Here is an 18,342-nt window from a genome sequence, read left to right as displayed (position 1 = left end):
CCTGCGTCCAATGGGATTCTGCAGGGATCAGTGTTGGGACCCCCTTGCTGTTTGTGGTTTGTATTTAGACTTGAATATATGGGGGGTTGATCAGTAAGTTTGCAGATGGTGGGGTAGTAAGCAATGAAGAGCATAGCCTTCAACTACAGGAGGATATAGACTGGTGGTCAGTGGCAAATAGAATTCGACCTGGACAAATGTGAGGTGGTGCACTTGGATGGGACAAACCAGGCAAGGGAATACTGGATGGGCAGTAGAATGTCGGGAAGCACCAAGGATCACAGGGATCTTGCTGTGCATGTACCCTGGTCCCTTAAGGTAGTGGGACGGGGGGTTAGAGTGGTTCAGAAGGATTATTGGATACATGCCTTTATTAACCAAGGTATAAGTTTATGAGCAGGGAGGTTTGGCTGGGAACTGTGAATAAAATGCCAGTTAAGCCACACAGCGAGGGTATTGTGTACAGGTCTGGAATCCACCTTATAGGAGAGATGTGATAGCACTGGGAGAGGGGGCAGAGGGAGATTTACCAGGCTGTTACCTTATGGGGGCTGGAGAGTATCAGTTGTTGAAGAGAGATTGGACAGACTGGGGTTGTTTTCCTTAGAGCAGAGGAGATTGACAGGGGTGGTGGGATTGAGAGGGAGGCATGATTGAGATGGATAAATCTGCATGGATTGATAATTGGCTTGTCCGTAGAAGGCAGACGGTAGTGGTGGAAGAGTGATTCTCAGTCTGCGATTAGTGGTATTCCACAGGGATCTCTACTAGGATCTCTGCTGTTTGTGATAAATTGTGATAAATGACTTGGATGAAAATGTAGATGTGAGGGCTTAGTAAGTTTGCAGACAATACAAAGATTGGTAGATTGGTACAGTTGTGGATAGTATAGAAGGTTGTCAAAGGATACAATGGGCAGATCAGTTGCAGATATCTGCGGAGAAATGACAGATGGAGTTTAATCCGGGTAAGTGTGAGGTGCTGCAATTTGGGAGATCAAATGTTAAGGCAAAGTATACAGTTAATGGCAGGACCCTGAACAGCTTTGATGTACAGAGGATCAAGTCCATAGCTCCCTGAAAGTGGCCATGCAAGTAAATAGAGTGGTAAAGAAGGTGTATGGCATGCTTGCCTTTATTGGTCAGGGAATTGCGTACAAGAGTCAGGGTGTCATGTTGCAGCTTTATAAGACTTTGGTTCAGCCGCACTCAGAGTAATGTGTTCAATTCTGGCCGCCACATTACATGAAGGATGTGGAGGCTTTGGAGAGGGTGCAGAAGAGGTTACCAGGATGCTGCCTGGATTAGAGGGGAGAGGCTAGAACAAATCCAGTTATTTTCTCTGGAGCGGAGGAGGCTGAGGGGAGACTTGATAGAAGTCTATAAAATTATGTGATGCATAGATGGGTTTGACAGTCAGAATCTTTTTCCCAGAGTTCAAATGTCTAAAACTAGTGGGCATGCACTTAAAGGTGAGGGGCAAAGTTCAAAGGAGATGTGAGGGTTTTTTTACACAGAGTGGTAGGAGTCTGGAATGCGTTGCCAGGGATGGTGGTGGAGACAGATACGATAGGGGTGTTTAAGGGGCTTTTAGATAAACACATGAATAGGCAAGAAATAGAGGGACATGGACCAAGGGCAGGCAGAAAGGATTAGTTTAATTTGGTGTCATGTTTGGCACAACATTGTGGGCCGAAGGGCCTGTTCCTGCGCTGGACAGTTCTATGTTCTAAAATGATGAGGGGTAGACAGGAAGGAACTTTTCCCCATGATGAAGGGATCAATGACTTGGAATGGAGGGGCATAGATTTAAGGGAAGGCGCAGGAGGTTTAGAGGGGGACGGGAGGAAAAATGTTTTCCCCCAGAGGCTGGTGGGGAATCTGGAACTCACTGCCTGTAAGGGTGGGAGAGGCAGAAACCCTCATCCCATTGAAGAAGGATTTAGGTGGGCACTCGCCATGCCAAGGCTGTGGGCCAAGTGCTGGGAAATGGGCATTAGTAGCACCAGTACTGACAGAGCTGATCGAGTCCTGAAGGATATTAATGATGGACTGGATCTGTGGCAGGTAGTGAGGGAACCAACAAGAGAGAAAAACATATTTAACAGCATTCTTACCAACTTGCCTGTGGCAGATACATCGGTCTGTGACAGTACTGGGAAGAGGGACCATCGCCCAGTCCTTGTGATTTGAGTTTTTTGTGAATGGTGGATATACTGCTTGTTCTTCACAGATGGACAGTTGGATAGATTATTGTCTGTCCTCCGATCAGTGTTGAAATGGGCAGATTTCATCATTTTGCTTTGTTTGCCTTCAGGGCTCCCCTCCTGAGCAAGTGTCTGCAGCACTGCAGGCTGTTCCGGATGGTGAGAAGTTTGCCAAGTACTGGATCTGTCAAGCCCGCCTGCTGGAAATCACTGGCCCAATGGAGGCTGTCATAGCTCTGTTTGAGCAGGCAGTTCACAATGGGGCAGAGGTAAGTGACTAAAGATGATTCAGCAGGCCAGGCTCTTGAAATTTAATTTTATCATTTGCCTGTACTTTTAGAAATGCCTGTGACTTCAGATTGTACATGTGGTCATTCGAAAGAATGCTGACTAAAACACAATTAGTGGTCCTGAGTTTGTGGCACCTTGCCCCTGTTCACCCTCCGAATCCCACTGTCTCTTCTGCATTTTGTGCAGGTGTGCCTTAAGATAGCAATCCTGAGGTTACAATTTGCTAGTCACTGCTCTGCCAAGCTGTGGCCTTTGTACCCACACCTCTCCCACAAAATGCCTGAGCTAGCCATGTGTGAAGTCAGCTGATTCGGTAAGCACGTCTACTTTTCCAGTCACATACAGGCACAATAAAAGTTAGATTGTTCACTGACTTATAACTGAGTGACAATTACTGTTGAAAACCAAGCTGACCCTGAAAAAGCAAATTTTCCCTTGTGGAACTTTGGTAAATGTTGCAGGTGGAGGCTGAGAAAATAGCTTTTCCTCGCACGTTTTGCAGAATGAATCTGCTCACAGATACTTCAAGCAACAGATTTCCACTGTTGCTGATTCATCACCACCTTTTATTGTTAAAATTCACCACCTTTCAGGTTCCATCAGTTACATTGCCAAAACAAATTCTGCTAACTATTTCAGCCTGTTGAAGAGTTGCGATCTGCACTTGTCGAAACCCTCGTGAAGAATGCAAACACTCGACCAGCTTGTGCAGGTAAATCCACAGCAATAAAACCGCACTTCAAACCAAAAGAATTACTGTCTGTTTTTAGCAGTGGGCCACTTCTTCAAAGAAAGCGATTTTAGAAATATTGTCCTTCTCTTTTTAGAAATTGCCGTGGGGTCGTGGCATAGAGGCACATCTAAAATATGGAGTTTGAATTTCTGCTGTCCAGGGAGGTGTAAGCCAGTATTCCATTCTGAATAATGGTGAGGGAGGTGGTTTCTCTGGGATATTCAACACAGGCTGGACTATGCCGTTTTTAAGGAGGTCAGTAAAGAAGATAGGTGATTCTGTGGCCACACACGTGGCAATAGGCTGGTACACTGCTTCTTCAATGCCAAGTCGCCTGGGCATCTGCAAAGCAGTCTGAAGTGGAGAGGATAACTGGCCAGTGAGCATAGGCTATGTCAGTATCAATGGCTAGAAAGTGCTTGAATGCAGTTGTTTAGGAATCCATGGAAGAAATAGGAGCTTAGTGCAGTTGGATGTGTGGCTGTAGCTGTGGTGCTGGATACAGCTTCTGGTCAGGATGGGGGTGTTGGGGGAGGAGAGTGAGCGAGACGGACAGAGAAACTGCACAAGACTGCTGGAAGGATTGGGTCAGTATCAATGTTCTGGCAGCTAAGTAGATAAAATCATTGTAAGTAAAAGATGTGGCCAGGGGACAAACCAAACTGAAAGAGTTTGACATGAGCAAACAAGTCTGCAGGTTAAAATTGGAGGTCAGTAAACATGGTGATTTAAAAAGACCAAGCAACTCAAGACTAGGTATCCACGAGACGCTGTGGGCCATCAACAGCAGCAGAGTTGTACTCCAGCACAATCTGTAATCTCATGGCCCGGCATATCCCCCACTCAACCATTACCATCAAGCCAGGGGATCAACCCTGGTTCAATGAAGAGTGCAGGAGCAGTACCATGCATACTCAAAGATGAGGTATCAACCTGGTGAAGCCACCAAACAACACTACTTGCACAGCAAACAGCATAAACAGCAAGTGACAGACAGAGCTAAGCGATCCCACAAACAGTGGATCAGATCTAAGCTCTGCAGTCCTGCCACATCCAGTTGTGAATGGTGGTGGACAAATAAATAACTCACTGGAGGAGTAGGCTCCACAAATATCCCCATCCTCAATGATGGAAGAGCCCAGCACATCACTGCAAAACATAAGGCTGAAGCAACAATCTTCAGCCAGAAGTGCCGAGTGGATAATCCATCTCGGTCTGCTCCAGTGGTCCCCAGCATTACAGATACCAGTCTTCAGCCAATTCGATTTGCTCTACGTGACCTTAAGAAACATTTGGAGACACTGGATACCGCAAAGGCTGCAGGCCCTGACAACATTCTGCCAATAGTACTGAAGACTTGTGCCCCAGAACTTGCCGCGCCCCCACCCCCACCCCCCCCCCGCCCCACCCCCACCCCCCCCACCCCAGCCAAGCTGTTCCAGTACAGTTACAGCACTGGTTTCTATCCGACAAAGTGGGATATGTCCTGTACATGAAAAGCAGGACAAATCCAACCCGCCAATTACTGCCCCATCAGTCTCCTCTCGACCATCAGTAAAGTGATGGAAGGTGTCACTAACAGAGCTATCAAGCAGCACCTACTCAGCAATAACCTGCTCAGTGACGCCCAGTTTGGGTTCCGCCAGGGCCACTCAGCTCCTGACCTCATTACAGCCTTGGCTCAAACATGGACAAAAGTGTTGAATTCCAGAGGTGAGGTGAGAGTGACAGCCCTTGACATACAGTCTGCATTTGACTGAGTGTGGCATTATGGAGCCCTAGCAAAACTGGAATCAATGGGTATCAGGGGGCAAACTCCCTAGTGGTTAGAGTCATACCGGGTACAGAGGAAGATGGTTGTGGTTGTTGGAGGTCAGTCATCTCAGCTCCAGCACATTTCTGCAGGAGTTCCTCAGCGTAGTGTCCTAGGCCCAACCATCTTCAGCTGCTTCATCAATGACCTTCTCTCCATCATAAGGCCAGAAGTGGGGATGTTCACCAATAATTACACAATGTTCAGCACTATTTGCAAGTTATTCGATACAGGTACAGATGCAGTGCATGTTTAAATGCAACAAGATCCAGACAACATCCAGGCTTGGACTGACAAGTGGCAATTAACATTTGCTTCACACAAATACCAGACTATGAACATCACCGATTACAGACAACCTAACGACTGCCCAATGACATTCAATGGTGTTACCATCATTGAATCTCCCCATTATCAATATCCTGGGAGTTACCATTGACCAGAGACTCAACTGGACATACCACATAAACACAGCGGCCACAAGAGCAGGTCAGAGGCTGGGAATCCTGCAGCGAGTAACTCCCCTTCTGACTACCTAAAGCCTGTCCCAACATCGACAAGGCACAAGTCAGGAGTGTGATGGAATACTCCCCACTTGCCCTGAATGGGGGTAGCGCCAACAACACTCAAGAAGCTCGACACCATCCAGGGTCAAAGCAGGCCCCCCTCGATTGGCACCACACCCAAACATCCCACTCCCCCCACCACCGACGTTCAGTAGCAGCAGTGTGTACCATCTACAAGATGCACTGCAGCAACTCACCAAGGCTCCTTAGACAGCACCTTCCAAACCCACGACCCACTTCCATCCAGAAGGACAAGGACAGCAGATACATGGGAACACCACCCCCTGCAAGTTCACCCTCCGAGCCCCTCACCGTCCCCGACTTGGAAATATATCAGCCGTTCCTTCAGTGTCACTGGGTCAGAATCCTGGAACTCCCTCCCTGAGGGCACCGTGTGGGGGTCCTTACACATGGACTGCAGTGGTTCACCCCCACTTTCTCAAAGGGGGGCAATTTGAGGTGGGGGGGGCAATAAATGCTAGACCCAGCCAATGACACCCATATCCCTAAATGAATAAAATAAATTGTTCTTTTGAGATACTGGATTGGCTTGGTTTCTCTTTGGAGCAGACTGGCTGAGAGGAGGTTTAATTGAGTGCATAAAAATACTGAAATGTCTAGATAGAGAAGGATGTATTTCAATTAGTTAAAGGGCCAGTAACTAGGGGGCTGTAGATTTGAAGTGATTGATAGAAGGACTAAAGGGAGGTTAAGAAACATTTTTGGGTGGTAGGTCCCAGACTCTGCTGAAACCGTAATCAGGGCAGAAAGTTTCCTCATATTTAAGCAACACTTAGATTTGTACTTCAGATGTTGTAACCTGTAGGGCTACAGACCAAGAAGCTAGAAATTAGGCTTTGGGTAAGTAGCTGTTTATCATCTGGCACAGATGTGACTGGCTGGATGACCACTCTCTGTCTTGAGCAATAAATTGTTCAGGAGCTAAATCATTTTGTTTCCTATGGAACCCCTTTCTTTTCTGTATTATACACACATTTCACTGTGTTATTGCTAGACGAAGATTAGACCATCCATACAAATCAGATTCCAGCTCTGAAAGAAGTGGTAGGATAGTTAAGGTGGGTAATTTTTAAAAAGTACATAGATAAGCACTTAAAATGTCATAACATTCAAGGCTGTGAGCTAAATGCTGGGAAGCGAGATGAATGTGAATTAGTCAAGAGGTCAAACAGCCTCTTCTGTGTAACTGCCTGTATGACTATAATTCTGTAATGCAAACGCGGGCAACTTGCTAAGGTTTCCATTCGACAATCTTTTATCACCTTTCAACAGAGTTAACTTTTTGTGACTGTGTGGAGGCAAGGGCACCACAGTGAGTATTTGTAAGTGCTCTGTGGAGGAACTCTGATCCTGTTCCAAGTGGGTTTCGGTGAACTTTATTCAGAAGTCTGTAGGGGTTACAGATGGATTCAATCTAGCCTTGGTCATTTCCTTCTGCTTTGCGAAATAGCATGATGACGGTCATTCTGGAGTTTCAACATGAATAATAGGACTTGAGCAGAGGACTTGGACAGTAGTGTTGTGTCTGTCAGCAATGTAACTGGGCAACAGCTAATAAGAGAAGCAATTATTTGAACTAATAAACACCAGATGCTCAAACTGACACAATACATTTTCGCAAATAGATTCATCAGGCCTTTCTGTAGCTCTTGGTATGGTCCTGTCTATGAACAACAAATGGCCTACTCCAGCTCCTTGTTTGTTCACTCAAATAACGCATTGCATGTATCCAGCGCATATCTCGAGTTTGTCTGAACAAGCAGCAAGTGGAGTTCTGTGCACGCTTTCTTTTTTTTCTTTGCTTTCAAGTGGATATAAAGAAACATGTTTCCTTCCAGAAACTCTCTGGAAAGATCAGGCAAAATCGAGCCAAGTAGTATTGAAAGATTACTATATGTCGCACTGTTCTTTATTTACTGATTATGCAGCCGATTTTCCCTGAATATGACTTGACAGTAATGTAGACCAAGTCAGAAATTTAAATTGGTGAAAAACAGGCCAAGGAGTCAAGATGCAGACCATCAATCAGTCAACTCTCTCCTGGAGTTATTTAGCTAATCCTGTCCCACTGTCCCTGTAATCCTTAAAATAAAGCATCCTTCAAATGCTTATCCAATTTCCCTTTGGAAGTCACAATTAAATAATTCTCTCGGAGGGAATTAAAGCTGTGCAGTTCTTTACTACAGAGGGCTGTTGAGGTTGGGTTGTTATGTATACTCAAGGCTGAGATTGGCAGATTTTTAATTAGTAAGGCAATCAAGGGTTGTGGGGAAAAGGTAGGGAAGTAGAGTTGATACCTGTGTTCTCTGGTTCTCATCTCTTTCTGATGTTAGGAATTAAACTGCTCTGCAGACCCCTTATGATCTTGAACACCTCTATCAAATCTCCTGTTAATGTTGTCCTCTTCAAGTCAAACCCTAGCTTCCCCAATCTATCCATGGAGCTGAAGCTCTTTATCTCTAAAACCGTTCTCATGAATTCCTTCCACATTTTATTCTGATACCTTCATGTCCTTCCTAAAGTGCACTGTCTAGAATTGGACACAGTCCTCCACAGAAATGTAGCAATAGTGGTGAGTGTAGGTCATTCGGCCACCAAGCTTGCCCTGCCATTCAAGATAATCCTGGCTTATCCTCTATCAGCACCATACTCCTGCTCTCTCTGTCTATGTCTCTTGAAGACTTTAGTGCCCTAGAAATCTACATTTGGTTCTGCTTTAACACGATAGTTGCATTCCTGCACGTCGTGTTATAGAAAATTGTGCTATAGAAATGACAGGGCCTATGGGAAAAGCAGGGTGAGGGGCAGATCTCCAAAAAATATCATTCAAAATCGCTGAAAAATCACTCCGAAGCCTAACATAAAGGATAGCACAGTTTGAATAAATGTTTAGTACATATCTAATAATGAAATAAAAGTAAATTTAAAACCTTACCTTGGAAAAAAATGTCAATGTTGATGGGAGAGGAGGTTGTCAATGCAGGAGCTGGGGAACATCATCATCAAGGGGCAGCACGGTGGCTCAGTGGTTAGCGCTGCTGCCTCACAGCGCCAGAGACCCGGGTTCAATGCCACCCTCAGGTGATGACTGTCTGTGTGGAGTTTGCACATTCTCCCCGTGTCTGTGTGGGTTTCCTCTGGGTGCTTCGGTTTCCTCCCACAGTCCAAAGATGTGCAGGTTAGGGTGGATTGGCCGTGCTAAATTGCCCTGTAGTGTTCAGGGATGTGTAGATTAGATGGGTTATAGGGGGATGGGTCTGGGGGAATGCTCTGATGGTCGGTATGGACTTGTTGGGCCAAAAGGCCTGTTTCCACACTGTAGGGATTCTAAGATTCTGTTGTCACCACCTTCAGGTGCAGTTGTGGTTGCAGCGTTAGAGCGAAAAGTAGTGAATCCAGAAGGGGGCGGCTGTGGTTCATTGTCTTCTGACTGTGTCTGGGGGTTTAGCTTAAAAAAGACATCCAGTTTTTGCTGCTTTGCCCTTTTTCTTCTTTCATGAAGAAGCAGTTCACAGGGTGCCAAATAAGATCTTATTCCATGAACTGCTACCCTGCTGTGTTCTGCATTGTAAACATCGTCCTCTAAGAGCTGCAACTGCTTCTCAATTTCCCTCAGGATAGAAAACAAAACAGAAGTGGAAAGCTCTCGTGGTGCTGCATCCCTGACTTCATCTCCAGCTTCCACTTCCCCCTCAGTGACAAGTTGTTGTAGATCAGCTGTAGAGAGGTCTTCACAGTGGGACTCGGGCAGCTCTTCAACATCCTCACTCTCCACTTCTTCAAATCCAACTTCCTTTGCAAGATCAACACAATCTTCTTTGATCCTTGGGAGCTCCTCTGGATCAAAGTCTTTAAAATCTTGAAAAAAATCTGGGAGTAGATTCCGCCAAACTGCATGCAAGCAGTCTTTCCTGACATCACCCCAAGCCTCCCGATAATGTCAATTGCATTCTTGATGTTAAAGCTCTTCCAAAATGGAAGAACACTGTCCTTATCCCCCTCAGTGGCTGTAATCAGCCTCTTAAATGTACACCTTAAATAATAAGCTTTAAAAGCTGCTGCTGCACCCTGGTCCATGGGTGGAAGTACAGGAGTTGTGTTTGGGGGTAGAAACAGCACTTTGATGTTTTCAGAAAGCACATCAATGGTGGGAGGACGGCTTGGCGCATTATCCAGGATGAGGAGAATCTTGAAATCCAAATTTCTTTTCCTGCAATACTTTCTAAAAACAGCTTCCAAAACATCAACAATAAGGTCAGAAAAGTTTGCCCTGTCATCCAGCCTCTTTTGTTTGATCGAAAGTCGACGCCTAGAGTAGACTCAAGGTAACCTTCCAAGGCTCACGGGTTGGCAGAGTGGTACACCACCACAGGCTTAAGGTTTAACTCTCCACTGGTTTGGCACCCAGCAGCACAGTCATATGATCCTTTGTCACCTCAAAGACTAGAGTGTGTGCTCCATTCATAGAAATATAGGCTCTTGATGACATTCGCTTCCAGGATAAATGTGTCTCATCCAAATTGAAAATTTGATCCAAGCTGTAGCGTTCTTTAGCAATTAATTTTTTTACTTTGGGAGGAAATGCCATCGTCTGCACCTTGTCTGCACTGACAGGTTCGTCACATAACTTTACATTATGAAAAGCGTAGCAGTTCTTAAAACCAGCAAACTAGCCACTGCTAGCACTAAAGGCAGGCACATCTGCAGGATTTTCAGCCTCTTTTGTTAGATCTCCATAAATTGATAAGGCTTTCTCTTTTATGTGAGAAGGGTGGTCCCAGATCGCTTTATCGTTTGATCTTCTATACATACACTTAGCTGCTCCATCTCCTCAAGTTCCTTTGTCCATGACCACACAGATTTGCTCGCACCCAGACTTGTTCTAGCAGTACAGCTTGCTTTAATCTTTTCTGCATTGTCTCTCATGGTGTGCAAGGAAGACTCCTTCATTCCTGTTACACAAATTATATCACGTGTTCTCTTATTACATTCAAAATGCTTTACAATATCCAGCATCTCTTCCAGTGTCATAGCCTTTCTTTTACATTCACCACCCACAATTTTATCACCGGGATGCTGCTTGCTAACATTCTTGTTGCTTGTCCTCATGTTTTGTGGATAACACAGCAGAATTTGCAAAACAAAAAGGAGTTGTGTAAACTCACAGCATGATGATCACATGATGCCGACATGGTCACTCTTTTGGCATTAACTTTGCATGTATTCAGGACAAAGCCCGTGAAATGCTCATGTGATGTCGATACATACTCTTCCACACACAGATGGAATTGCGTTATAGCCAACAGAAATTTACATTATACAAATACCATTCCCCAATTCGTCAGTCATGTTATAGCCAATTCATGTTGCCGGAACATGCATTATAGCAGAAACGACTGTATTCCTTTCTTTCTTGCATATCCACCAGTGACATCCCCAACCCCACCCCAGGCGACACATCATCCTTGCCCAGTAAGAATGCCTATGTTTCACTACGCACCACTCCAGTGAATATGGGCCTAGTTGGTCCAATCGTACCTGATTCGACAATCCTACCATCCAAGGAATCAGAAAGCTGTTGTGAGACAGCCTTGCCCCTATACCCCAACCTCTCTGTAATGAAGGTCAATGTACCATTAGCCTTCCTGACTGCTTGTTGCACTTGCATGTTTGCTTTCTGTGACTGGTGTATAAGGATATTGCATATTTTTTTAAGGCCAAGGTAAATAAGTTCTTGTTAGGCAGGGATAGCCAAGCCCCTCTCGGGATAGATGGGAAAGTGGAGTTCAAAGTACAATCAGATACTGAATGGCAGAGCAAACATAAAGAACCAAATGGCTTACTTCTGCTCCCTAATTCTTTTGTTTGAGAGTCATGGGATTACGTTTGCCACTTACAGTCTGCCAGGGCTGTTTGAGATCCTATAGAATTTTGGAAGTTTGAGAGCCAAACACATCCACCATCCCCATGGCCACTTGCTTTCATTGCCTGGGATGTAGCTTCTCACAGGCAGGAATTTATCATCTTTCAGTCCCATTTATTTCTCCAGCATGATTGTGTTTTGGCCAATGCTCATTTCTTTCAATTCCCGTGCATTTTTGGGAAGTTATTTGTGTGTCCTCCTATGAAAATGGAACTAAAGTAGAACAAAGGAAATTACAGCACAGGAACAGGCCCTTCAGCCCTCCAAGCCTGTGCCGATCCAGATCCTCTATCTAAACCTGTCGCCTATTTTCCAAGGATCTGTATCCTTCTGCTCCCTGCCCATTCATGTATCTATCTAGATACATCTTAAATGACACTATTATGCCCGCCTCTACCACCTCCGCTGGCAACACATTTCCAAGCACCCACCACCCTCTGCGTAAAGAACTTTCCACGCATATCTCCCTTCAACTTTTCCCCTCTCACCTTGAAATCGTGACCCCTAGAAATTGAGTCCCCCAATCTGGGGAAAAACCTTCTTGCTATCCACCCTGTCTATACCTCTCATGATTTTGTAGACCTCAATCAGGTCCCCCCTCAACTTTCTAATGTAAATAATCCTAATCTACTCAACCCCTCTTCATAGCTAGCGCCCTCCATACCAGGCAACATCCTGGTGAACCTCCTCTGCACCCTCTCCAAAGCATTCACATCCTTTTGGTAATGTGGCAACCCGAACTGTACGCAGTATTCCAAATGTGGTCGAACCAAAGTCCTATACAACAATTTGCAAGTAATTGTTTAAATGTTCTGCCAGTTCAGGCTGAACCAGTGTTCTCTAAAGATTTCCCAAGATTTGCTTGCTTTTTCACTCTTCTTCTCATTTTGAACTTTAATTGTCTCTTTTTCCTCATGTTTTGACTGATTGTGTTCTCTAACAGAAAATGATAATGAAACTGGAGGTTCTGAAACAGACGAGTTCAGAGAATCAGTTGCCACGGTCACACCACACACAACAGCAATGAGGGTTTTATGTGAGAAAGCAGATGGCCATGGTTCATCTGTGGTCAAATACAGAGTCACTGCAACACCTCAAGTACACCGGTAAGGATTTAAACCTGTTTGTTAAGCTGTTTTACTTTTAAAACTGAGATGGAAGAGGCAATTCATTTAAATTTGCTGAAATAGCGTGCAAATGGTGTTGTACAAAGATTCCTTTAATTAGGGTATGGGGGTGGGTCTGGGTGGGATGCTCTTCAGAGGGTAGGTGTTGACCCGATGGGTTGAATGTCCAGCTTCCATTTCTTAGGGATTCTATGATCTGATTTTATCTCAGCCTCAACTCCACTTTCCCAAACATTCTCTGTAGACCTTCAACCCGTCACTAATTAAAAGTCTGTCTACCCTCCTTAAATTTACTCAGTGTCCTGGCATGCACTGCACTCTGAGGGAGTGCATTTCACAGATTCACGACACTTTGAGAGAAGTAATTCCTCCTCATCTCTGTTTTAAATCTGTTACCCCTTATCCTAAATCTATATGCCCTCCCATTCTAGATTGTTCCACATGAGGAAATGTGCTCTCTGTGTCTCCTTTATCAATCCTGTTTAGCATCTTCTGCAAGTTGTTCAGTTCAAAGGCAATTAGAGGTGGGCAACAAATGCTGGAACAGCCAGTGGCACCCATATCCCATGAAAGAATTTTTTTAAAAATTAGACCTCCTCTCATTCTTATAAACTCCAGAGAGTTTATAATCTGCTGAACCTCTCTTCATCCTCTGGACTGTCTCCAATGCAACTACATCCCTACTCAAAGGGAGCCAAAACTGCACACAATATTCCAGGTGCGGTCTCACTAATACGTGTACAGTTTCAGCAACTCTTCCCTACTTTTATACTCCATTCCTTTAGCAATAAAGGGCAAAATTCCATTTGCCTTCCTTATGCAAACATGTTTTCTGTGATTCATGCACGAGGACACCCAGATCCCTCTGCACTAAAGCACTCTGAAGTTTCTCTCCCCTTTTAGATAACAAATGACATACTATTCTGTTTTATACTTCTCTGAATTTTGCCTACAATCTGCCTTTTTATCTCTTCCTCTCTCTCTGACTGTTTGGGGTTCAGCAGTCAAAAGTGTGATTGCCTCCTTTTTATTTTAAATCCTACCTACAATTGAGGAGTTTCCTAAGATAGCATCCCTCCTTGTTTCAGTAATTGACTCCTTGTTCAATATTGCAACACCTACTCTTTACACCCCTTCCTGTCTCGCCTGACGATTCTATATCCCAGAATATTGAACTACTAGTCCTATCCCTCCCTTGACCATAGCTCTGTGTCAATTATGTCACATCCCCCATGTTGATCAGCATCCTCAACCTATCTGCCTTCTCCAAGACTCCTTGCCTTCAATAAATATCATGCAACCTTGCTGAGCTCCTTCATGTCTTAATTGACTGTATTCGCTCTACCTGCCAGACTGGCTTGGCTTTTCTTTTAAATTTGCCTGTTCATCACCCAATATTGTACCTCCATTCTGTATCTCATTCCCCTGCAAAATTAGGTTTGGTCTGCTTCCCAGCTCCTAAATTCTTGTTGCAGGACCTCATCCCTCTTTCAACTTGTGTAGTTGGTCCCACTGTGAACTATGACCTCTGACATTCCTGACCCTGGCCACAAGGAGATAACACATCGTCTTGTTTGTCTCCAGCTTTCAAAAAGCCTGTCTGCATCTTCACAATTCAGTCTTCCATTACCATTGTTCTTCCCCATCGGTCTGCTCCCCTCTAGGTTCAATGGACTCTGGTTGCAATTCCCAGAGGAGCCAACACTCACCATTTTCCAACACACAAAAGCTGTTCTTGAGTGTGTTTTTCTCTAGAGCTTTTCTGACTGCATATCTGCTACCCCTCCTGACTGATGGTTACCCATTACCTTTTGGACTACACTTCCTTTAGCTGTAAGCTGACCACATCTTAAAAACATGCCACCAGCCTCAGCAAAAAAACATTGATTTCTCATTCTTCCAAGCAAGCGTATGCTTTTCATGTTTAATCTGAAAATGCAAAATGAAAATTCTGCTTAGCACTCCTGAGACACACTGTCTCTCACTGGTTTTTCAAAAATATCATGTCTCCAGAAATACCAACCAGTTAATCATTAAAACTCTCAAATGCACAGACCAAAACATACATGCCATTAGTTCAAAATCCAAGATTATGGCTTGAGTGATTGTAACCTTAACAGCATGTTCTTGCTTGACCCCATAAAATTCTCAACTTCACTGCGAATCGAGGATCTGTTTAACTCAGCCCAGAAGATATCGATGATCCACGGATCTCTGGGAAGAGTTCCACAGCTGAACATTCCACTGAGCAACAGAAATAGCTACTCATCTTCATCTTAAATCAGAGCTTTCATTTCTAATATGCCTCACAGTTCTAGACTCCCCACCAAGAGAAACATTCTCTCAGCATCTATCCTGTAAGTCCTTCAGGACTTTTTTGTGTTTCAGTAAAATCACCTTTTGTTCCAAAGGCATGGGCCAAACCTGCTCAACCTCTCCTCAGATAACAAGGTGTAGAGCTGGATGAACACAGCAGGCCAAGCAGCATCAGGGGAGCAGGAAAGCTGACGTTTTGGACTAGACATTCAGAAGGGTCTAGGGTCAACCTCTAATATAGACAAACTGCCTCAGTCCAGCAATCAGCCATGTGAATCTTCTCTGAGCTGCCTCAATTGCAATTATATCCTTTACGTTAGACCAAAAGTGTATGCATTACTCGAGGTATGGTCTTACCAGTGCCCTGTACATTTGTAGCAAACCTTCTGTACTTATACACTTCATCTCCCTGGAAATATTGGCCCTGACTGACCAGCATCACAGATTAAAGATCATGTGGTTATTTATGACATTGTTTTTGGGATACTGCTGTTTGCAAACAGTTATTAAAAATATCCTGAAGTTGTGAAAGGCACAATCAGTGTTGTCATCCCTTGGTTGAGGTAGTGTGTTTCCAAACCCATGTGTTCTAACCTGCTCCAGTCTTGGATATACACCAGTTGTGACATGTTTCTTGGACATCAGTGGGAGACAATTAGCTGGTTTGTGACGCAGAGCGACGCTAACAGTGTGAGTTCAATTCACATGCCAGCTGAGGTTACCATGAAGGACTGTTCTCCTCAACTTCTCCCCTTGGCTGGTGACTCCCTTTGAGATAATCTTGGAAATTTAAATTTTTAAAATGCTACTGTCTTCCCAGAGGGAAAGAAGCTGCAGACCGAATCCGGTCAGTTGGTAAACAAGACGTGAAGTTCCTCACCCCGGTTCGCCGATCTGTACGCATTGAACACGCGTCTGCTTCCTATCCTGAGATGCTGAAAGAGCATGACTGCTGTGTAACCTCGCTGAATGAGCTCCTCGCTGTGGAAGAGACCGAAACATTTGTTTATCAAGAAAACCAGGCTTTGCTGAAAGAATGAACAAGATTTAAAGGACTTGTATATGCACTTACAGCATTTCCAGCCTTCTGTTATAAATAAGCTTTTTATAACTACTAAGAATTAATAATGTACAGAATAAACTTATTTTAGTCATTTAAAATTGTAAAACTTGGCTATATCCATATCTCTAACATCCCATGTATATTGTTAACAAACACTATCATTCAACAAATGCAAATTCTGATCTGTTGGAAAGATTTTTTTTGCTGTAATATTAATCTTGCACTCCAACAATAAAAGTCTTTCTGCCTGTACTTGTCACTCATATCTTGTTCTCTCTCCCCACCTTCTAGTCTCATCAGATGATTTACTGAGTTTTAAACACTTCAATTTGATTCTTCCAGCAGCCTCTGTAATTGTGCTTTCTCCTACCCTTTGTACTTGTACACTAGCCAGTCTCTTCACCTTCCAAAGGAGTAAAACCGCTCATTGGTCACAGTGTGCTGACTAACAATTGACTAACGATTCTGTGCTGGCATGAAAGCTGGTATTGCTGATATCTAACTGGAAAAAAAATGCTGTGACTCATTCATGACTGGTCAGGCAACGTATAGGCAGTGGAGGAATCATTGAAGATGGTGGCAAGTCAGACTGAGGTGTCATCATCAATTAAATACAAGAAGACTGATATTAAAACATGCAGATTGTTACACTGAAAGAATGGAAGGTCTTTGTTGATGCAGATCTGGCTACATTTTGGTAGACAGCAGTAAAAATGAAAACACAGCCCCACTATTAATTTTCCTCCGTAATTGGGAGAGGGAGGACAGTGAAGACTACGTCAGTGACTACAGTGGACTTAATAACTGGGCTTCCGCAGCTCTCCGGGGTTGAGAATTCCAATGATTCAACTATCTCATGACAGTCCTAAATTATCTATTCTGAGTTTGTACCCTCATTCGAGCCCAAACAGCTGGGGAAGTGTCCTCTCTAAACCTATTGTCCATCCCTTAAGAAATTTGTAAGTTTGCAGGTCGTTCTTCGAGATCCCAGAGAATATAGGTCCAGTCTTCTCATTACAGCACTCCAAACATTCCAGGAATCAGTCCGGTGAGCTTCTGTGGCACTCCCTCTGTCCTTCCTTAGGCAAGGGCACCAGAACTGTACACAATACTCCAGGCATGGTCTAGTGTGCTATACCATTGAAGCAAGGCATCTATGCTCTTGCACTCGTATGGTAAAAGTGAGTATAACATTTGTCTTGCAAAGTGTTTGCTCTACCTGTGTGGTCACTCTCAGTTACTCATGAATGAGGCCTGGTCTACCCAGGACTGTAAGAAACTACAGAAGGTGGCGTGCACAGCCCAGACCATCACGGAAGCCAACCTTCCATCTATGGACTCCATTTACACGGCTCGCTGCCATGAAAGGCTGCCAACATCATCAAAGACCCATCCCACCTGGTAATGCTCTCATACAACCCCTTCCGTCAGGCAGAATATTCAGAAGCTTGAAAACACACACCAGCAGGTTCAGGAACAGCTTCTTTCTGGCCGTTATTAGACTGATGAATGGACTCTCTAACTTCAAATAATGCTGATCTTGCTAATGTTAATCTTGTCCAACACACACCTTGTGTGAGATAACCTGTATGCCTCTGTCCAACTTTTTCCCACATTATGATCTGTATGTCTTTGCTTACGATGATCTGACTGTACTGCTCGTAAACAAAGCTTTTCACTGTACTTAGGTACACGTGACAATAAATCAATCATTCAGTCCCTTGATTCTGTCCCCATCAAACACTCCCAGGGCACGGACAGCATGGGGTTAAATGCTGAATGAAATGAAAATAAAGTTCTCTACCTGTCCCATCAAACACTGCCAGAGCAGGAACTTTCAGGGTCTTTCCCTATAGTACATTCTTCTGTCTTTGTAAATCTTTGCCTTTTGCATACCTGAAGAAGCTCTTACCGTGTGTTTTTTTTTCTGTTTCTTGCTAATTTACATTAGTATTTTGTTCTCTTTCCTTGTTCTTTGCTAAAGAGTGTAGAATCACACATCATAGTCACAGACAACGTTGCGACTTTGCTAAGTCAGGAGTGGAAACAAATTGTCATGAGGGAAGTTGGCTACTGATATTACAAAGGAAAGGCCAGGAGGCAGAACAACTGTTTGGAGATAAGAGTGAGAAAGATCTTGACAATGAGTTAGAAGTACTGGAAGACCTTGGTGATTAGCTTCAGTTCAATGTGTTAGTGAGGTGAGCTTATCACTGCCTCATATAGAGGAACAAGACCACTCGGCCTTTCGATTCAATAAGATCGTGGGCTGATCTGATTTTA

At 44.1% G+C, this 18,342-nt stretch overlaps 1 protein-coding gene across 1 annotated transcript; it reads left to right on the top strand.

The window, feature by feature from the left end:
• The first annotated feature begins 1,459 nt into the window (after positions 1–1,459).
• On the top strand, positions 1,460–16,311 carry LOC125488321 (cytoskeleton-associated protein 2-like). Its single transcript, XM_048621284.1, has 5 exons — positions 1,460–1,471; positions 2,317–2,475; positions 3,137–3,209; positions 12,497–12,659; positions 15,817–16,311. Exons 1-5 carry the CDS (start codon positions 1,460–1,462, stop codon positions 16,034–16,036), a joined length of 627 nt encoding a protein of 208 aa, XP_048477241.1. The 3' UTR covers positions 16,037–16,311.
• Positions 16,312–18,342: the final 2,031 nt, after the last annotated feature.

Source organism: Rhincodon typus, unplaced genomic scaffold (genome assembly GCF_021869965.1).
Source record: "Rhincodon typus isolate 14 unplaced genomic scaffold, sRhiTyp1.1 hic_rhity00000378, whole genome shotgun sequence".
Taxonomy (NCBI): domain Eukaryota; kingdom Metazoa; phylum Chordata; class Chondrichthyes; order Orectolobiformes; family Rhincodontidae; genus Rhincodon; species Rhincodon typus.
This window is presented reverse-complemented; position numbering and strand designations above follow the sequence as displayed.